General features: G+C 37.1%; 1 protein-coding gene across 1 annotated transcript in view; it reads right to left on the reverse strand.

The window, feature by feature from the left end:
* Positions 1-306: 306 nt before the first annotated feature.
* Positions 307-23545, reverse strand: part of Mtmr9 (myotubularin related protein 9) — a 43722-nt gene continuing 20483 nt past the window's right edge. The window contains exons 4-10 of the mRNA XM_076853512.2: positions 19765-19938; positions 17526-17743; positions 15972-16133; positions 13071-13212; positions 10467-10687; positions 7024-7175; positions 307-4740 (exon numbers count right to left, since the gene is read on the reverse strand). Coding sequence (XP_076709627.1) covers positions 4577-4740; positions 7024-7175; positions 10467-10687; positions 13071-13212; positions 15972-16133; positions 17526-17743; positions 19765-19938 — 1233 coding nt within the window. The 3' untranslated portion in view covers positions 307-4576. The remainder of the gene's footprint in view (positions 4741-7023; positions 7176-10466; positions 10688-13070; positions 13213-15971; positions 16134-17525; positions 17744-19764; positions 19939-23545) is intronic.

Here is a 23545-nt window from a genome sequence, read left to right on the forward strand (position 1 = left end):
CTCTTGGGCAAAGGGAGAACACCATAGACAAATATTACAGACTGAGAACTGTGCCACACTGACAAGACTGTTTCTTGATTCAGTAAACCAAGCCTGACAAACCAACCAACTCAAGGTGACTGATTCCAGTTCGAGGACATACATGAACTTACTACTTGGTGAACATGACAAATAATATCAAAGTGTTACACAGACTTACAGAAGTTCAGAATTTTTCCCTCAGACTAGATAGAGACAGGTTCACAACATGGAAACCTGTATGTTACAGCACTTTGAGGTTTTAGCAAAGCAAACTTTATAAACACATTCGCCATACAGTGCAATTTTATTGTGTAAGACATGAATAATAGTGCACTTAAATCCAAGAGTCACATTCAAATATATCAAGAGTACAATCCAAATACCCGGCTATTGTTAGAAATACATTTTTTTAATAAACTAAGTTGTGCAAGTACAATATTTTTAGTGTAGATGGTAATAGATCTATATGGGTTCTAAACCACAGGAATCAGGGTGTATCTGTGCAGAATTTACTTCTCTAAAAAGATGTGCATTTTCAGAGTGAAGCAAATGTCTTGGCCCGACAGACACAGGCAGTGTTGCAAAACTCAATCTTATTACAATCACAAACACATAAAATCCTTAGATTTGCAGATGGTTGAACAGAATGGCTCTAAAAGTCAGTCAGCTCTCATTAAGACAATGTAGTGTCTACAGTGAGCTATGTTCTCTTCCACTAAAATAAGCTCAAACTACTGTTCTCAGTGTGGTTCATGAGTAAGGGCATTAGGTTTCTTAAAAGAGAATTTAGGTAAAGGTTCAGAAATTTTAAAACCTAGGGCTAGAATTTCAGAGGATCTCCTCCGGGACTATCAGTATCATGGAAGAAGATGCTGTGGAGAGTGGATTATAAAGCCTGAGCATAGGTGGAAGTAGTCTTATTAAAAAAAATAAAAATTATAAATCAAATATAATAAATTTAGCATTTTACATCATCTAAGAATAAATATAAATGGAGAAATCAGTCTTTCAATGTTTTTTGTTAAGATGGTGAAAAACATAAAAATACTATCTGGTAATAACTTACAATACCAGCGCTGGAGAGGCAGTTTGTCTTCTTGTTAAACAATGAGAAGTAACTGACTTACATCTTGAGGTGTGGCACAAACCTGTACCAATGTGGTAATGCCATCCTTGCCTGGTGAAGGTCAAAGTTTCCAGAACAGGAGGGCAGCTATTCTAAAAATTACCCACTCCCTATCCAGGAAATACTTTTCTAACAAAGAATGTCCACAGTATCCTTGTGTAGTTTTCATTCAGTAAATTGGAAGTGGACAAATGTTAAAACCTTTGCCTCAGATTAAGTCTGATGATAACTGAACCTGATGACCTTCTGAAGACTGACAAGTACTACAGCTATTCCTGAAGCCAGAAAACTACCAGAGTTCTGTCTTTAATCAGATCTTTCAAAGGCAGCAAAATGTTTTCACTTTAAGAAACTGTTAAATCTTTTCCATGATACTGACTTTATTTAACATAAGCCAATTACTGACTAAATCAAAGACTAAATAAAATCCCACTAAACTTCATCTTTAAAATGAAAGGCAATGAGATCCTACCTCTAATCAGGCCTCGGAGGACAAAGAAAAGTTTTTAAATCCTCTATATGGGATTTTCAATGAATCTATCATTATCTTTGCATGTTTGCTCAAAAATCATTTAAAATTCTACTTTGACAGCCTAATTTTTCTAAGAAATAAAATATATTTATAAGTTGTTTAAAAGCTAGTGGATTTTATTATTTTGCTTTTCTTTCCGTTTAATGTTAAAACAAAAATTTTAATCAATCCAATTACTAAAAAGTTTCAGGTTTCTTATATAACCAAGTAAATATATTCTTCTGATTTTCAAAAAATCATTAGCTTACGTCTCAGGATCCTTGGTGTTGCTGAAGAAGGACTGTAGTCCTTTGTATTTCTGAAGATGATCTTTAGGATCTACTCTATGAAACATTTCCCGCTGTCAACCAACCTCTCTACAGAAGAAGAGTGACAACTAATGTATGTGGACTGATCACCTCACACTTGATTATATCTGGCTTATATAGGGCATCTGCTTGCTTACTAATTCTGTCACCAACCTTTTCATTCAAGTTTTTAAAGCCATATTCACCAAAGGCAACTCTCCAGACCTAATGCTTAACAAGTATTTTTTCATGAGCGTATCCATTGTAATTTATTCTCCTCACCCAAGGGCGGTAACTTCATAGTATTGCTAGAAACCCTCTTCAAATTATAGTGATGATGCACTTGTTCTTGACAGGGTTCTTGAGTTTGGGGAAACTGTAATATTTACATTAAGTGACCTTTTTGAAAGTGCACTTATAGCAAAATGTATTTTTACAACTTGCAAACAGATCTGAGGTTTGGTTAATCCCTATTTATAAGTTAACTTTAAAATACAAACTTATCCTGTCTCAACAGGAGAAAGAAAATAAACTGAAATACTAGGCTATTACTGTCTCTGGCTCACACATCAAGTGTTCATCAGGAAGACAGGTGTAAACTGATGGCTTATGAGTTTCCCATGACTAAGCCCAAAAACAATTCCCTTCCAAGTTGCTACCCATGGAAGCCCTGCAGCTGATCAGCATAAGCAGTGAAAGTTGCTTCTAAAAAAATCACTAAGGAAATCTCCAGATGGTTCTCCTTATCAGTCCATTAGTTGAAAAGCAAAGGGCTCTTTTTTCATATGTGGCCTTGAGACAAAAATAAGAGAAGACAAAAAAATCAGCTGCACAAACCAACAAAAGGAATTTTGAGGATCCATAAAAAAGTGAGGCTGTTTCTTCTTTTTCGAAACTCAGACTTTTCATAGAACACAGAGATATGGGCAGCAAGAACACCTCTAAAGCTCCTTCCCTTAGTCTTCTGTGAAGGTGTCAATGCCCCAGGAATCATGACTACAGTCAAGAAAATAGGCCAAGAATAAAACTGAGCTTAGAGAAGAAGGCAGGCAAACTTACCTAGACCATTTGACTGTTGATTGTTATCCAGCCTTTTGTACAAGTCAGAGAAAGGCGAGAAAGAGGAAGTTTGGGAATTTGAAAACAGAAAGCATCTGCCACTTTCTAAGGCTCCTGAATGTGGCCATAAATTTTGCAAGAGTATATTTTTGAAAGTTGTATTTTTACCTCAATACCTAATTCTGCAGCAGGGTCCAATGCCATGTTACTACTGAAATTATATGCACAGATGGTGTAGAAACGGTATTACTCTCCAAATATCCTCTTAAAGGAAAACTAGAATGGATGGTATTGTTACCATGAGCAGTGCCATTAGATAGAAACACATCTGGACAGTACTGAACCACAAACATTTAGAGCTGCGGTTATAACCAAGATGCAGAGCAGGAGCCCAGCCACTGCTGTTCTGTAACACTGAGACACTTCAGAACTGCTTCTGAAGTTTAAACAGAGCTGCATCATATTAAAAAAATGTCCTCCTTCAGTTAAATTATGTTTGCCTAACACATATTGGGAAAATTAGCGGAGTCAAGATAAACTTGCGAATGGCTCTAGCCAACAAGAAAGTTTTAACAACCATAGTCCCAGTAAATGCTTAAAATACTTAAAAATAAAATAAACGCACACATACACATATAAAACAGTGCAATTAGAACTTCTGACAAGGGCAGTGCATCTCTGGTTTAAGGAAACCATATTTGTAGCTTAATCTTAACAAATTAACCTTATTCTAAATGATGATTTAATTTTATATCCAGTATTTGATACACATTTTATATGCATAGTCAGAGACCTGAAAAACAAATTCAATAGTAACAGTTCTCTCTTAATAACAAATTCCTACTTGAATTCTATATTGCACATACTTTTAGTGTCTGCTCTTCAAATAAATTTAATTCTTCTTAATGCAAAAATCAAATGACCATACCTAGGGCTAGAATTTCAGAGGATCTCCTCCGGGACTATCAGTATCATGGAAGAAGATGCTGTGGAGAGTTGCCCTTACAGAAAGAAGATACCTTGAACAAGTATTCCAATTTTCCTTTCTTGACAATCCAGAATGAGAATGAATTCAAATTTTTTTATAGAATGGTCATTTTATGTTGCAAAGATAATGGAAATGGCATATTAAACAAAATTTTTTGTTTATTAACCACTTCAGTTTTAAAAAACATTTCTATACCAAGAGTGCTAAAAAGCTTGACTCTTTTATTAATCCATCAAGTATTCCCTAAAGAGATTTCATCATACCCTCAACTGGTCTGGAGTACTGTTTGGAAACAGGACGAGGAGGAGAGTTTTGGTAAAATGATGTGTGACACAAATGCCATTAAACAGGTCACCAATCCCATGTAAAATGGGACCTCCTTCCTGTTTCCAAAGCAATGTGATCATAGTGGGTGTGGTTTCTACAGTGCTGAGAGAGCATGACATCAGAGGGGTCCCCTGTCCAAAGCCTTAAGTTGAAGGCTATCAAGTACAAGTGAACTGCAGAAAGAGAGGGGAAGAGGAGGACTCGGCCCTGAAGGTCCTTAGGATGGTGGGGATCTTTCAGGGACTCTCCCGCAGTCCATCCTCTGTTTCCAGTTCTGCCAACTGCCTCCTCAGGATGTTGACCTTTGCTTGTAATTCCCTGTTGTACTCAATGATGTTCACCATTTCCTCATACGCTTCATCCACATACTTGGAGGATCGGTTCCAACGTAGGAAAATTCCTATTGAAAATTCCACATGAGTAGAAAAACAGAAGGGAAAAAAATAATGGATCAACACCATGTTAGTGGATAATAGATAATTCCCTGTATTATACTGCACATTTTTTCTTCAACACATATTGTTTTGTTTATTTTTTAACAAGATCTAATTTGGTTTTTGTTGTTGTGGTGGTGGTGGTAGTAGATGAACAGAATACCTTTATTTTATTTTATTTATTTATATGTGGTGCTGAGGATTAAATCCAGTGTCTCACATGTGCTAGGCAAACTCTGAGCTACAACCCCAGCACATGTTTATTATATTCTAAAACATACAGGCATCTTGAGGTACTGAAAGAATCCAATTAAATAAAATAGCTAATAATTCACTATTTTTATGTACATGCTAATTCTTCCGAAAAATTCCACAAAATTCTCAAAAAGAGCAAAATAGTGTTCTGTGATATATTCAAGAAAAGAAGCTGATACAATGCCACAAACTTCCCAGTTTCACGATGCAAATCATTTATTTTTACACTCACAGGGTTTACTCTGGCCCGATTTCCTACATGTGTGAAACCTCTTTCACTGGAAAAGTGACAGTGATGGCAAAAGCAGAGCCCACATGGGTTGCTGCCTCAACTTCAGCACAGTGTGTGCTCTTCTCCTCTCATTCCCCCAGTATTTGAGAAGCATAATTGCTTCCCTTCTCAAATAATAATTACCCTTTTACTACAGACTAAAAGGATTTATAGTCCTCAGTATCAGCAGGGTAACTGGTTCTAGACATCCTCTTCCCTTGGATACTAAAATCCTCGGATGCTCAAGTCCCTTATGTAAATGACATAATATGTGCACACCCTTCATATGTTTTAAATCTTCTCTAGATTACCTATAATACCTAATAAAATGTGAATGCTATGTAAATAGTTGTTATAGGGAATAAAACAAGGAAAAACTTTACATGTTCAGTACAGATGCAATTTTTTTCCAACTATTTTCAACCTATGGTTGGTTACCTCTGTGCATGTGCAACCATAGATAAAGAAAGCCAATGCTTAAAGATTAACTGACCTACACTTCAGGACATCCAACTCACGAAGTTGGCTTTTCTCCCCAAAAGCTAGCTTCTTCGGTGATTAAACATGACGGTGGCTTGTAGATAAATTGTCCTAAAGTCTTTAAACAGGAACTAAAGCTGTAATCTTTCACTTAAGGGATCACTTATTCTATTCCTGTGACTGTCCACAAAAAAATAGGCAAAGAAGTTCTTTTCCTAGCAGCCAAAAGGCCTTCCCAAAATCAGTGCCTGGAATCCTAGCCTCAGAGAGCTTGGAGACTACATGAAGCCACCTCCCTAACTCCCAACCAGGGACACCTGGACAGGAGGGATTAGAGGCACATGCTGAGATGGCTGCCCCACAAGGAGAGGACACAGCGCTGACATTCAGAAGAGGTAGAAACTGACCAAGAAGGCAAACCATCTAAGACCTTCTGTATAAGGGCAAACAGCTCTCCACATGCAAAGTGCCCTCAAGATACAACACATTAGAATATGGTATAATCACCGACATTTATGGTAATTTAGTCTGATTCACCAAATAGCTGCTATTCTTGTATCTTAAGCTTTATCACTCTTAATATGTACATGAATAAAGATGTGCTTACTGTCTTCAAATGATTACAAAGAAATTAAATGGTATTTTACAGTCTTTGTTTGATGAACAGCTAATATATTTTAGATAGCTTTTGGTAATTTTTTCAGAATAAGCTTTGCTATTTAAGGGGATGAGCTTCAGTAGTCTGAAAAATTAGTATATGTAAATAACCTACTTTAGAATACATGTAAAAACTGAGCGTGGATTATTGTTCTATATGAACAATGAGATGTCTGCAATTCTGCAATGATGGTATTGTGTCTATTTATAGGACATTACTGGAATGAAAGAAAACTTAACCATTTGATAGTATTTACACAGGAACCTACCATAATAACAGCATAAAAAGGAAAACAGCTTATAATTTATTCATATCCAACTACCTGCTTAACCTCTGTTATGCAAAAGCAATGCATTTTCCTATCTGGGGAAAACAGAACAAGAAATGAATACAGCAGTGTATCATCACTCTCAATTTCTCCAATGGGGACTAGAAAAAATGTGATAAGATGACTAATCAGAGACCACTTAGTAACAGTAACAATGACAAACAGGCCTGAAGACCACATCCAGGCACAGCAGCACAAGCTCTTGGGCAGCTCGGAGAGCATCTGGGAGTGGTTAGTCAGCAAAGGGAATGGTTTACCTTCCCACAGCTGGAGACTCTGTGGAGCAACCGAAGGCCAGATGACCAGGTTGTTGGCTTCGAAGAGAGGATTGGCAAACTTACTCAGCTCACTGGGCCGATTGACCCAGGACCACAGAGACATCGTTTTCTGCTGGAGCTTCAATTTACATCTGATCAAGAAAGAAAATCACCATCAAACAATCACTATGAAATGTTCCTCTTAATAGGACAATTTGTCTGCTCTGTACAATAGAAGGCAGAACCCAAGACCTTTAGTAGAGAAATAAAATACTGTAAAATAAAAATATTTGTCATAAAATTCCATCAGCATTATAACTCTCAACAAAACAAAGTCTGTTTTACAGGCTCCCAAGAAACGGGCATAAGACAAAACCAGAATCGGGTTATGTTGGGCTTGCCAATAAAGCTTATTAATCCAAAGTCCTTTATTATATCTGGGATTCACTGTATATATGTATCTATGTATGTGTATGTATATATTCAGGTACTAGGACTTGAGCCCAGGAACACTTTACTACTGAGCTATACCCCCAGTCCTTTTTAATTTTTCATTTTGAGATTGAGCCTTGTTAAGTTGCTGAAGCTGGCATAAAACTTGTGATCCTTCTCCCTTAGTCTCCAGAGTCTCTGGAATTTACAAGCATGTGCTACTGTGCCTGGCTCTGGGACTATATTTAAATTTAAAATAGCTAAATAATGAAAAAACAAAAAAAAACCTTCCTACTTTCTTTGTTTCTGAGAAGCCTAGTATATAAAGACACAAAAATTTATACATATTAAAAAGGAGGTTGAATCAAATCTCAGAATGTAAAAATTTTTTAGAGAATTATTTAGCTTTTTGGAAAACTAACACATACATAAAACATGAATTGTCAAAGATTTAAAATGAACATGAATCTTGATGTAAAGCAGACTTAATCTGTATCCAAACCCAATGAACAATCTTTGTAATAATCCTCATATTAAACTCTTTGACACTATCATGGAATAAACTATTTGGAAGGAAAATGGACTGCTACATTTTAGAAAAATGCAAATTTAACAAAGATTGAAAGCCTGTGGTAAACTTGTATTAACCAAAAAGATAATACATTCACTTTTCACAGGATTCACTACTCAAGCTGAAGTTTTATTATAAAGTCAGGTTTGTCCCTGAAACCACTTGATTGTTTACAAAGCTGCAAACAAGTTAATTATGTGTGTTTTTTATATGCAATACATGTTTTCCCCCTAATCACAAAATCTGTATGCACTGGACTTTAACTGTTAGTACAGTGTGTCCCACACTATGTTCCCAGGAACCAGGGATGGCAAGGACAAGACATCACTGCATCCAGGGGCCACAGCCCCATGCTTCCTGCCCATGGCTAGCCAATCCCTGAACTTTATCCAGCAGAGCCCAACAGAGCTTCAGAATCCTCCTCACTCAGCACTACCAGAACTCTACAACTGGGGAGCAGAACATGAATCTACCTGGGATTCCTTTGTCAGAGGTTAGTTCTGAGGGATATTAGGAGTAACACCAAACAGAAATTCATAGTCACCAAACATATTTCCTTAAATGCTGAACTAGTCATATATGTCACTTTGCTGAAGGGTGTTTTAAAGCCTTTAATGATTGTTTATGACTCTGTGAGAAGTCATATGGCTAGAAAGATGCACAATGGAGATTTGAACATAAATCTTCTAATTTCAAATCTTGAACTTTTTCAATTAAAGGATACTGGAAAGTATGTAAAGGAGGTGAAGACAATGCAGCACAAATGTACCCAATGTACTCCAAAGCAAAATTTAGAAGTATGCACAATTCTAAAGGCATTTAGAATTTATTTCTTTCTTTTTTCTTTTTTTTTTTTTTTTTTTGGCAGTCCTGGGGATCAAACCCAGAGCCTTGTGCATGCTAGGCAAGTACTCTACCAATGAACTGCATCCTCAACCCTGGTACCCTACTCTTTGAGAAACTCCAAATCTGCTCCTCCTCCCTCTGGTGGCTGTAATGCTCCTGTTTCCAGTGATACTGCAAATTGGAGCAAAGGAGTTGGTGCTAGGCAAAGTTCAAGAGCCCAAACCCTGCTGTTCTTATCAAGGGTTAGCAGTTTTTCTTGAATGAATGCTTTTCAGATTGTTGCAAGCCTTTATTTAATTTCCAAAAATCTAAATAGTTGATTTTTAAATATTTTTGCAAGTATTTTCATTGTTATTTGGAGGAGTCAATATTCAGAGGCCTTTCTTTTACTCTGTCATTCCAAAAGCCCTGTGCCTTGCCTAAGTGCACAGTTCTAAATTTTGCTTTAAAGTACATTAGTACATTCACGCTATAGTATCTTTGCCTCCTTTCCATACTTTCCAGTATCCTTTAATTGAAAAAGTTAAGATGAGAAAACCATGATGACAGAGAACCTTCTACAGCACTAATATAGTCCTCATTTTTATTTCTTCAGAAGTCAAAAATCTATAAGAAACGCAAATGTTGAAACATTTGCCAATTCAACTCTAAATAAAACATGCATTACTTTGTTCTCCTCAGACTTTTATTTTGCTTTGGTACTGGGGATTGAACCCAAGGGTACTTAACCACTGAGCCACATCCCAAGCCCCTTTTTATTTTTATTTTGAGACAAGGCCTTACCAAGTTGCTGAGGCTGGCCTTGAACTTGTGATTTTCCTGTTTCAGCCTCCCAAGTCACTAGAATTTCAGGCATGTGCCATCATACCTGGCTCTCTGTGACACTTAAATTAGGAAAGATAGAACAATTCCACTCATTTGTTTACATTTACTATTCAACTACATGGTGTTGGCATCCAGCAACAAGGCAAATCCTGCCCCTAGCCAGAGGAAGCCTGGTGATTGAAACCAAAGGAAAGATTACCAGCTAAGCACCTCTAAGAACATTTTGATACAAATCTTCTAATAAACCAGTAAACCTGAAGTGCCCAGACTGTGAAGTGAGACTCAGTTGGGACTTGAGGCCAATTTCTAGGTATAACAGCTGGCCAGCTCTGTCAGCAGGAGCAGGAAGACCTATTTCTAGGCCAGACTTTTGGTGACTAGCCAGCTATGTGTCCCTAGACAAGTCACTTAACCTCTCTGAATCTTCTCTTAATCTATAAAGAAAGCCAAGGGACAGAGTAGGATCATATATTAAGGCTTCTTCCAAATGTAAGATATCATAATCCTATATAAAGAGATTAACATTTAAAATGGTTGCCCAAAATGGCTCAAAGTTTTTACTTAATGTATGAACTTACTTTAACCTAACAGAACAAAATCTAGGATATCCTCTCCTCCAGCACATGATTAGCTCTTAGACTACACTTCACGTAACTTAACTGTAGTCTCTACCCTTTTCTGTATAACATTAACAGACCCCCAAACCTTGTCTCTTTTGGGAAGTGATCAAGCAACTAAAAATGAAATGTCCCTTGTGCACTGTACCCACCTTTCACTTTCATTGTTGCCGAGAAATGTTCCAAACTGTGAGGCATATGCATGCTCAAAGAGCATGATGAGGAAATGCTCATTAAACTCAAAAGAGCAAGGGAACTGACGGAGTATCTGCCAAACACAGTCCAAGAAGAGAAGAAATACAGGTGCCTCCCACTTCTGCTTGCTATTGCAATAAGCTGACTGTGCACAGCGCTGTTGGAACGGGTGACCAGCCTATGGGAAAAGGTGGAAATTTAACTGTCACACCTGATGAGATCACATTACAACACATTCTATCAACATTACTGCACATAATTCCAATGAATTTTATATTAATTAAAACATCATAAACCTAGGGTAGCTCCTGCTAGATAATGATTTCTTGGTTCAAAATGAATAATTTTAGCAACTAAGGAAAGGTAGAATTCTAAATTCTTAACAAGGCTGTGTAGTCAAGACATGACCTCAGCAATTGCTACTGTCCTTGGAATATCAAATGAAAAAATAATGAATTTAAGTAACGATAAATTTACAAAATAAACCTAAGTCTATAAAATGTGGAGCAAAGTCAAAGAACATAAGTTCTCAGGTACAAAGCAAAGACAACAATCGCCCTCTATCTGAAAACACTGTATGTTGTGCTGCAAGCTACATAAGCCTCACCACTAAATGGAGACAAACACCAGGACTCTGACAAATCATGTAAAGTCTGTATCAGCTCTGATAGTAAATCTTCAGTTACATGTGGGCAAAGTTAGTGTCTTGGAGAAATCTTAATGAATACTGTACAATGATATTAGAGACAAAGCTGTCCTTAATAACCCTCTTCTCCTCCAAACACTCCAAGAGCCTGCCCAAAGTACCCTGAAGAATAATCGGCCCTCCTGCCCAGAATACAAGCATTGATTTCATTACAAATCACTCTACTAGATATTTCAGAGTCCTGCTTTGTCTTTGGATCTGTGTACTACTGTATCTGACAGAGAGAATACCATGGAAACTTCCCATGATTAACCCATCTGGGTACCCATCAAAATGAAAGCAAGTGAATTAACCAAGCACATTTATTGGTTTGTCTACTATGCAGCATGAGGGAGGTGGCTGAACTGATTTCACCAACCAGGGAAGGCAAATACAATACAGGGAAGGTCGGACTTAAAACAGAGAACAGGGCATACATCATAAGAGTAACACACAGTACATTTGCAGGCTGGGCATGTAGCTTAGTGGTAGAGAACTTGACTAAGCATGCATAAGGCCCTGGGTTCCATGCTCAAAACTGCAAAGAAATATACACATATACATGTAATGCATCTGCATTGTAACTGGAAGAGCCAGAAATTCTTTGCATCTAAGATATGTCCTCTTTCAACATATATCTGAGCAATTATTTTCAATCACAATTATTTATCAAATTACAAAGTTAAAATAGATTCATAAATTAATCTCGGACTTGGAGGATTTTAGCTGATGCCATGAGAACTTTTTTTTAATAGTCACTCTACATTATATGACAGCAGTGTACTATGTCCTAGGGATAAACAGATAAATAGGTCATGGTTTTCTGACCTCAAAGAAGTCACTTTTGGGGGACAGTTCAGAAAACAGGACATGAAGGGAAAGAACCAAATTTATCTATAAATAATGAGATAGGTCTCAAAGACTTCATGAAAGCAGTGACATTCAAAAGATGGATCTCAAAAGATGAAAAGGATTTCACCTGGTTAGGGAAGAGGGTATGAAGCCACAAGGCAAAGGCAGGAAGTGCTACAATAATGCCTACCTTGTTTATCACTATCAATACTCAGCTTCTAGGAGACTAGGCTGTTTTACATTCTTTGTAATTCCCCCATATGTAACCAAGTACGGGCTGAGTATTCCTTATTAAAATGTGTGGGATTTCAAATTCTTTCATGTTTTGGAAAATGTGCATATATATAAGGAGATATCTTGGAATAGAACCCAAGCCTAAATACAAAATTCATTTATGTCTCATGTACACCTTTTACCTATGACCTGAAGGCAATTTAGTACCCATTTTTTAAATTATTGTTTTACATGATAGTAGAGTATGTTTTGAAATATTATACATATATGTGATTGTACATGATGTGGAATTACATTGGTCGTGTAATTATATGAGGATAGAAAGATATGTCCAATTCATTCCACTGTCTTTCCCATAACTTTCCCCTCCTCCTTTCCCTTCATTCCCCTCATCTTGTCCATTGAACTTCTAATCTTCTCCTCCCTTGTTGTGGGTTAGCATCCACATATTAGAAAGAACATTCTGCCTTTGGTTTTTTGAGTACCCCTATGTTTTGACATAAGTCAAGTGTTAGCACTCAAAAGTTTCAGATTTTGGATTAGTGATGCTCAACTAGCACGGCTAACAAGTCTTTTAAGTGGATGAAGTAATAAGTGAGCAATATAGTCAAAGAGACATCTAGAAATTGAGAGGGGTAAAGATCATAAACATTTACTAGGAGGAAGATAGATTAATAGACCCACAGAAAATTAAACACACAATTTAAAATTGTTAATCAATCAAAATTTCACACACGATGTCAGCCACCCCATTTCAGGATGGCAACACCTCATAGATGGCTATTCTCACCTGAAGCCACTCTCTTTCTATAAGGGCCTCGAAACCTCGGACGGTCCGGCTCCGGGGTTCCAAAATGATCTGAGCCAGGGAGGCCGCCTGCAGGGTGGAGTCAGTTCCTTCTGCTCCGTGAATCAGAACCGATGCTCCTTCCCTGGTGGAAAACCCAGACACACATGGGACACTCCCAACACTGCCAATGAACTGCTAACAATAAACACTTACTGAGTCGATATTTTAAACTTATGCACTATTCTCTGTCCTACTCTCTATTATTGGATAGACAAAGACATTATCCAGCTCCCTCATGCTAAATAAAGCACTGGATAGACAAAGGGTTTCTAGAGAGAAAAAGGACTATGATGAGTCCCAAATTTCACATGGTCAGATTCCCATTAAATTATAACAAATTTCACAGCACTTTTCAGCTAAATTTTCTGTCCCTTTACAAAACTGAAAAGTGGTCCTTTTAGAAGGCTCTTACCTTTCTGAATTTTATAGTTGAGTAAAGCCTTTTCTCATCACACCTATGAACATACATTAAAATTACTTTCTGACTATGATTTCCATCTACTTCACACCACCAGCTAACTATAAGGGCACCTTCAAAAAATATAATGGATCAGAGAAATCACATTTTGAGAATTGTGGAAATAGGAAAAAAAACAAAAACATTAAAACTGCCAACCTAGAAAGTCAGTGGCAATGGTACCACTGTCCCATGAGACTTACGTGGTGATTGGGATCCCACCGTTATCAAGACAAGGGAAGGAAACAACAAAACCAAATTAACTACATCCCCCCTGCCTTTTTTCACCCTTTTTATTGACACAATAATGAAGAAAACTTTGGAGAAAGGAAATTTCAAAGTTTGGTAACAACTGGCAATTTTTTTTTCCACATACATATATACTTTACAGAGTAATAACAAAAGGCAATTTCCTATTATTTTCATTACAAGTCCTTCCCCCACGTTTCTCTGGCCTCTTTAGGACCTTTATATTAATGGCTGTATAACATTCTATTATGTGATGAAGTATAACTTACTTAATCCTACAGTAAGGAGGTTGTTAATTTGAAAATAACAGACTCTCTGAAGTTCACCCATGGTAGGTCAAGAATCCCATTCTTAGGATAAAATCTAATGACAAGGCTAAAGAGTATGAGCAAACACTTTTAAGGTTTCTAAATATACTGAATATATATTGTAATTATGTGTGGTTTATTCTAAACAATTCAATTAATTTAAGGTTTATTTTAATATTTTGAGCAATTAATTATAAGAACAAATTTTTATGGAGGTGTAAATAGTAATTTAATACATTTGACAAAAGGGAACACAAACATGGCAAAAATCAACTGACCCCTCATGAGAGTTTGGAGATCCCTGCTCATGGAAGGTGGCCAGCCTAAACTGAACACACTTGGACCTAAGGCTGCCTGGTCAGCATCATCTCATTATTGTGGCTGAAAAGGTAGACAATGTGGTAATAAATGTTCATTAAGATTGGTGTTTCAGGGGGCTGGGGATGTGGCTCAAGTGGTAGCGCGCTCGCCTGGCATGCGTGCGGCCCGGGTTTGATTCTCAGCACCACGTACAAACAAAAAGATGTTGTGTCCGCCGATAACTAAAAAATAAATATTAAAAAATTTAAAAAAAAAAAAAAAAAAAAAAGATTGGTGTTTCAGGGGGCTGGGATTGTAGCTCATGGTAGAGTGCTTGCCTAGCATGGTAAGGCACTGGGTTCACCTCAGCACCACATATAAATAAATAAAAAATAAAGGTCCGTCAACAACTAAAATATATATTTAAGAAAAAAGATTTGTGTTTCACAAGAAAATAGAGGCTTCTGTACTCACACTATGAGGAGAAACCTGGTAAATTCAAGTTGAAAAGAAAGAAACCCTTTGATATTAACCTGGCTCATTCTGTATTACTGATTTCTCTACCACAGAATCTTGATTTTCAATTCATGTATTTTCCTGGCTAAAAGGGCTTCACCTAACCCCAAAAGAAAGAACAATGACAACCTGGCAATCCCAACTCTTAGGTGCTGCCACTAACTTACCACAAGATCTTAAGCAACCCACTCAATTATCAATTTTTTTAAATAATGAAAAATTATATACATATTTCCCTAATCTGGAAGCATTAATAAAACAATTAAAGTCTCAAAGAAAAGTGCCACCCAACTGTGTGGTGACAAAACATACCTACTATGGTTTCAGTGGGAATCCCCTTCTTACAAAGGGCATTCTAAGCTTCTGCAACAATTATACCAATCCTTCTGCCTCTGTTCAATCTTCTGCCTCAAGTCTCAAGGGTTAGCAACCTTCAACTGAGTGAATAGACTAAAATCACTTCACATACTGCACATCACTATAACCAGGCTTTCTCAACTTGAGATCCAGATATAACCACACATCAAGTGGTTTACAATAAGGTATCTGAGAGATTAGAAAGAATCATCTCACTATATCACAGAATAACTCTCCTTTCATCGATATTGCAAAAGTAAAGAGGTAAATTTGGCCCCATGAGAAGAAATAAGAAAATTACTTCCATTTCTCTTTTATAGTGTAATAAAAATAAAATTGGGAAATTGAAAATTTAAGGATTTTATTTTTAAAAAAAGGTTTAGTACTTAAAAAACTATGTCACAGAAGACGTGTATATGTACATGGTTCATTCATTAAACAAATATTAATTATCTACTAAAAGCCACACTCTCTGCACATCCCTCCTTGATAACTGAATGTACTGATTCTCTTATACAATAATTTATAAAATCATCCAGATATAAGATATGGAATAGGCACAAACTTCATCAGACTCTATGAACACATGTCTGGGTAAAAACAAGTCTAGTTCTCAGTGTGTGTCCCATTCAGGAAGAATAAAATGCACTTTACCTGTCAATACACTGAGCTGCCAGGCAGGCAGTGGTCAGAATCTCTTTGACATGAGTCAGCCAGTTGGAGGCCTCCAGCTTACTGAGCCATCGGTCCATGTTATGCGTTTGGTCATTACAAGCTTCCACAAGTTTGATTAAGCTGTCCTGAAGAATGTGATACCTTTTAAAAGTAAAAGAGTAAGAAAGAAAACATGAAATACAATGATAAAGGAAGAAACTAAACTAAAAACTCTGCCTCTGATATATCCTAGGGCAAAAATAATCAAATTATTATGTTGGTATACATTAATGTGAGGATGAAAGATTAAAATATAAATATTTAAACACAAAGATGCTTCAAATGTCTGTCATGGTAAACCGTCCTGCATCTGAACAGTGAACTCAGCTCACACAGCTGGGTTACCAGATTAGTAGAGAGGGCCAAAGTACTGCATTTGCAACCTACAATCACAATCCTATTCCCACTGATAGCACTACACACTGGACACTCAAAATAGAATCACCAGTATGATCCAGCAGTTCCATTTCTGGGATTAACCAGAAGAAATAGAATCAGGATCTCAAAGAGATCTATACCCCCATAGGCTCTACACTATTGGCAACAGTTAAGATATGGAATCAACCTAATATCTATCAACAGATGAATGAGGATAAAGAATTTGTGGTACTATATATGCAATGGAATATTATTCAGCCTTAATGAAGGAGGAAATTCTGTCACTTACAACAACATGGATGAAGCTGGAAGACAACATGCTAACAAAAATAAGACAGAAACAGACAAACACTGCATGGTCTCACTTAAGGTAGAATCTAAAAAAGACAAACTCATAGATGCAGTGTAGAATAGTAGATCTGAGTATGGGGGGAAAGCGAGGAGGTGTGGAAATGTTGGTCAAAGGATACAAAGTTTCAGTCAGATAACTGTATAGCATGACTGTACAGCATGATGATGATGGTTAATAATAATATACTGTATGCTTGTAAATTACTAAAAAAATAGACCTTAAATGTTTCACCACAGAAAAATAAATACATGAGGTGATGGATATGTAAAGATTGATGTAATCACTTCACGATGTAGAAGTATATCAAAATAGCATATTGTTGCTGGGCATGGTGGCACACGTCTATAATCCCAGCAGCTCCAGAAACCGAGGCAGGAGGATCGAGAGTTCAAAGCCCGCCTCAGCAACTTGACAAGGCCCTAAGCAACTTAATGAGACCCTGTCTCTAAATAAAATATTTAAAAAGGGCTGGGGATATGGCTCAGTGGTTCAGAGCTCCTGGGTTCAATCCCCTATACAAAAACAAAAACAAAAATAAAACATACTGTATACCACAAATAGATGCAATTTTACTTGTGAAACTTTAATAAAACTGACAAAAAAGGTCACAATGAGTTGTTCAGTCAATTGCTGACCTAAATTATTATGCAGGTTTAAAATTAATGCAGGTTTCATTTGAGCACTTGTGATTTTTAAGTAGTTAATGACTCATTTGCTCCAGTTAGCTTCCAATCAGAGTCCTCCCCATCTCCAGAACCTTTTACCTCTCAATGGACTTATGGATTCGCCTCCACTGGGGGTAATGGGCTTCTTGTTCAAAGCCACCTCCTTTGGCTCTAGCTTGCTGAGCCACATTTAGACTCCGAGTGTCAATGATGTAGCCGCGCTTTCCTGCTCTGAGGGTAGCGTTTATCAGCTTTTCGTCTTCCTTGCACCTTCTCCCATTAGTGCCAGTGAGTGGCTGACCACTTCGCATAATTACCTAGAAGCACAATATGCTGACAATCAATAGGACAGCTTTTAAAGTTTCTGAAAACAGAAAGGAAATAGCTGGATTAAGAGTACTGTCTGGAAAACAATCACAAAGTATTTTGGAGATGATCTGATCAAAACAACAAAGAAATATTTCCATGTACAAACAATAGTAATGACATAAAACAAAGGCAAAACTTATACTTTAAAAAAATTTTTTTTCCTATTATCTCAAAATATTTTCACATACTAAATTGTATCATCTCCTCAAGATCAAATATTTCAATTCATTAAATCCATGAATTCAACAACTAACAGACCTGGCCCAGTAACAAAGACAATAATGGTCTTTGAGCCAATAAACTTTGAGTTTGGAGGGGAGTAAAATACCACAACTCCAAATTAACTGCAGACCTCTGTTGACACAGAAATGGCTCTGAAAAGCTGTCCTTCTGTAAAATGAAGTTGACGTCTGCCTATAGCAGTGACAATCAGAAGCTTTTCTCTCTGATGTCCCCAGGCCTCTTTCTGCCTAGAAGGGATCTTTCCCCTGGAAGAAGAGATGCGGGTCTGAAACCTACTGCAGACAAAGATGAGCACAGCAGTTATCACCTGGGAGACTGATCTCCCTAACAAGTCAGCCCTGGTTGACTTGGTACACAGCCTGGCTTGCTGTGTACACCTTCCCTAAGAAGCTGAGTCCCTCTCTCTGCTACATTTTACCAGGTTCAGCCACCTTACTGCTCTTTGAGCCTCATACTCCAAAGCTTAGGCACGTGACAAAATCTGTATGTTCTTTTTCCTTTCATCTGTCTATAGTGTGAACTGAAGTTCCCTAAAGAAGACACACCTACACTGAAAATCCTGCAGTGTCTGGCCGACTAAAACATCATGACTGCAGAGGTGAAATGCTGCAGACAGAGTGCCAGGATTATTTTGAACTATCTTTAGTCTCTCTTAATAGCCACTTACTACCAACCTCTGTATCTTATCTAACATTTGACTGTAATCCCAGTGACTCAGGAGGCTGAGGCAGGAGGATGGCAAGTTCCAGGCCAGCCTCAGCAACTTAGTGAGATCCTGTCTCAAAGTAAATAATAAAGAGGAGTGGGGAGGTAGCTCAGAGGTAAAGCACATCTGGGTTTCTAGTACCACAATATAAATAAATAAACAACAGCAAATCTTAAAAATTCTGTTTACACTAAATATCCATTTTTAGACATTTGGCAGGGGGGTGGAAGATAGCTATAATCATCTACTAATTTACTATTGGTTTCAAAGTGAGAAGCAGAGTTTATCAGCTGAGAGAAAAAAAGAAGAGAGAGTAATTTATAAACTAATATTTGAAAAATATCCAGCAAGTCCTTGCCTATTAAATTCCTGATTTCCACGGTTTCTTTTTTTTTTTTTTTGGTACTGGGAAATAAGCCCAAAGGCACTTTACCACAAGCTACATCTCCAGTCCCTTTTTATTTTGCTAAGTTGCTGTGGGTCTCACTAAGTTGTTGAGGCTGGTCTCAAACTTGCCATCCTCCTGCCTCAGCCTCTAGAGTTGCTGGGATTACAGAGTGTGCCACAGCACCTAAACTGACTTCCATGTTTTACAAAGTATGAATAATTACGTATCACTCCTCTCTCTTCTGAAAACAAAAACATCTGTTCAAGTCACCATCCACATGGAAATTTGGTGAGAATAATTAAAGTACCTTACCATTATTCTGGGCAGAGAAATTTCTCATTTTTCTACCTTAAAAATGTTGCTGCGAGCATCATATAAACACTAGTTTCCTTTGCACTCTGTCCTGAAGACATGTCTATTTTGACTTTTCTAAGGGTGAGCATGATGGAAAGAATTCAATCATAGCCTCGTCAGAGAAACTGCTCCTGGTTTCCTAGAGTTTATGTGATGGAAGTCCTGGTGAAAGCGACCTGGCCAGTTGCTTCCATGAACACAGAAAAATCAACCTCCCTAGGAAAAGATTCCCAGGCCAAGGCTTTCAGCAGATCAAGCAGCAGTTCTGTACCACTTACCATTCCATTTTTTTTATGATAATAGCTGAGTACTGGAAAGCGCCCTCCATGTCGAAATGTAGCTACCTTCCGAAGAGCTTCATCATCAATGGATTTGGGCACTATGACAATTGGTGGGTAAGAAGGACAGACGGCAAATTCCTTATTGACATAGCTTAGCCTCCATTCACTGGTCTGAAAAACACAAAACATTGCAAAGCTAAGCAAATATCTCAACATTACAAGAGAACATGAAAAAGTTTAAAGGACTTCAGAGGTAAATTTTCACTGATGAAGAAGCAATTTCTTGGGAATTTACTAGAAGGATACCTAGCCTACACTTAAAATACCTCCAGAGCAAAGGTGCTGCCACTCATCAGGGCCAGCCTCCTGCACTGCTATGTATTACTAACTAGTTCCTAGAAAGGTCTTGCTTACATTGAACAAAACCTGTTGCTCTATAACTTCCTCTACCGTTTTTACCATGATTTTAGACAACACAGCGTAAGTTCTGTATTTCACATGATATCATATCAAATATTTACAGACAGTCATTTCTCCCTTAGTTGCCTCTTCTCCAAGTTAAACGTATTAAATACACAATGATCATAAAGGCCAGTAGAACCCCATTCCTCCTTTCTGGGGACCATCCAGTTTACCAATGGTCCTCTTAAAGCACAGCATCACTTAAGACTATAAAATTCCAGAACACTACCTAGCCAGAACTGATGGAACAAAACTACCACCTACATCAAAACCTTTGTTCCTTTCTGCTATTTAGAAAAGGAAGAAAACAAAGATTGGTAACATCTTCCTTAAGAATGATAAAACTCACTACTAGCCAGGCACAATAGCGCAGGAGGCTGAAGCAGGAAGATCATAAGTTCAAGGACAGCCTTGGCAATCTAGTGAGGGTCTAACCAATTTAGTGAGACCCTGCCTTAAAATTAGAAAACTTTAAAAAAAAAAAAAAAAAGGACTGAAGATGTAGCCCAGTGGTAAAGTACCTCTGGGTTCAATCCCTAATACTAAAACAAAAAAAAAACTAGCTACTTGGACTAGACACTTAAAAGTCAATGAAATAATCTGACTCAGTAGACTAAGGACTCAAAACATACCACATAAAACTATCAAATACCTGTGTACAACCAGAGATATGAAAAATTGTGCTCTATATGTATAATATGAATTGTAATGCATTCTGTTGTCATATGTAACAAATTAGAATAAAAAATAATAGTAAATCTATCAAATGCCTTATTTCAAACAGCAGAAATGAAAATTGCTTGAAGACAATAAAAGGCTTTTTATAGTAAAAAGAAATTCAAATTTCCCATAATCCAGGTTGGCCTAATATACTAACCATAAACTTCACTGATAGGAAGATGAAGCTAAAAAGTGTGTTTGATGTACTATAACATGCAGCTGGTTTTTTCATTTGTTTGTTTGTTTGTTTTTTGCATTGCTAGGGAATTGAACCCAGGGTCTCAGGCAAAAACTGGTATTTTAAAAACTTTCACAAAATTCAACACCAATTTTTAATTACTTTGTTTTTCTACTTTTCAAAGAAGGAGAAGGAGAAGGAGAAGTAGTAGTAGCAGTAGCAGTAGCAGTAGTAGTTTCTAAAAGATTCATTACCAAAAAAAAAAGTTACCCATTTCCTGGGCACCTGGGAACCCATCCCGATTCCATTTCTCCAAAGTCAATTATTTTCAAGATTATTTTCTATGTGAGCGTTTACCTCCAAATTTCTAAATAGAATGCTGAGGCTTTTATTCCTTGAGTTTCTACTATTACATAATTATTTTCTGACTTCCTACTCTAAAGAATGATTTGGTCCTCCATTTGATTTGCAATGCCACTCTGATAATAAAAGTTTTTGAGAGTACAGGGCAGCTCTCTATTCTATGCCACTGGTCTATCTTAATAATTTCCATAGCTTTTAAAATAAGCTTGATGTCTAGTAGGCTGTATTCTCTCTTCCTTCCATTTTTGTCTTTAATAGTAACATGGCTCCTCTTGGTCCTTTGCTCTTCCATGTAACTTTTATCAATTCCATGTACAAATCAATTGGAGTTTCAAAAAGGTGTTCTGACTTTATACATCAGTTAAGAGAAATCTCCCTATCTAGGGCATACTATTCTGCTCAGTTAAGCTTTAATTTTTTCCATAAAGCTGTACAATTTTCTCAATAAAAGCCTTATGTAGAGCTGGGGTTCTGGCTCAACAGTAGAACACTCGCCTCGCACATTCGAGGTCCTGGGTTCGATCCTCAGCACCACATAGATAAATAAAATAAAGATATTGTGTTCAACTACAACTAAAAAAAAAAAAAAAAAAAGCCTTATGTATCTTTACTTAGATACATTCCTAGAGACATGACAAAGTATGTTGCATTTTAACTGCATCTTTGCTTACAATCTCCTGATCTGTTCATCTTCCTACGCAAATATAATCAGCAAATAATAACAATTTTATTTTTTTCATTTTATTCCTTTTCCTTGTATTTTCCCCCTTGTCTTATAGACCTGAGTAGGAACAGTAATGGTGGCACATTTGCCTCACTCTTGAACTCAGAGAATGACAAAAAATGCTTTTTGTATGCTTTTGGGAATCACCATTAATCATTTTGGTAAGAAGCTTTGGGTTTCTGTTTGTTTTTGTAATGCTGGAGATCAAACTCAGAGCCTTACACATGCTAGGCAAGTGGTTTCCCACTGACACCTACCAGACACCTACCCCCATCTGTGTGTGTGTGGCGGGGCTGTCTCAGATTAAACCAAGGACCTTGCACATGCTAAGCACACACTCCACCAATGAATTAAACCCCCAGAACTGTTAAGAGGTTTTATCATGAATACATAGCTATCAAACTTTTTTCTCTTCTATCTAATACCATGTAGGTAGCTTGTCTTTTCCTTCTTGCTAATTGTGTAATATTCGCTTTGCTTTACTGTTCAGGGACTGGACAACAACATGTCTCAGATTTCTTTTTGATCACCCTATGTGGTGTTTGCTAGGACATCTTAACCTCTTTAGGTTCAATTACTTTTACTGAGTCTAAAGAATTCTCAATTATTGTCTATTTAAATACTACCTTTCTTTCACGTTCTGTATTATCTGCTTCTGGAACTCTTATGTGACAAATAAATATTGGATCTTCTTCCTTTACTATGAATGCTCTAACCTCTTTTTTCCCCCAGCTTCCTTGTTTCTCTATTCTGTATTCTGGGTAATTATTTCAAACCTGTTCCAGATTTCTCTTTAGCTCTTTCTAACCAGATATTTAATCTTTACATTAAATTATTTTCTCTACTTTTTAATCACCTTTAAGACAAAAGGCGAAAAGTAAGTTATACATCTTGACTGCATAATTTCATGGGTCTTGACAGTTGGCACACCTGGTAAATATCCAATGCTAAGAAATCACTAATCTATTTTCCATTGTTTTTGAAGTAACACCTAAATCTGTCTGGGAGTGCAGCTCAGTGGTAGAGTGCATGCAAGGCCCTGGGTTCAAGCCCTAGCGCACATACAACACACACACAAACCTTTTACAACCCAAGGTCATAAATATTTTTTTCCTATGCCTTCTTCCAGATGTTTGGGCTGTTTTAGATCTACAATACATTTAGGTCTACCACACATTTTGAGTTGTTTGCGGATGGTCTGAGGTACCCATCTAGATTTTCTCATATGGAGATCAATTATTCCAAAGGTATTGGCTGAAAAAAGCTGTCTTTTCCCTATGGAATCACCTTGCTACCTTTTGTCAAAAATCAACTGCCCATAAAGGGAAAGG

This window comes from Callospermophilus lateralis, chromosome 4 (genome assembly GCF_048772815.1).
Source record: "Callospermophilus lateralis isolate mCalLat2 chromosome 4, mCalLat2.hap1, whole genome shotgun sequence".
In the NCBI taxonomy this organism is placed as follows: Eukaryota; Metazoa; Chordata; class Mammalia; order Rodentia; family Sciuridae; genus Callospermophilus; species Callospermophilus lateralis.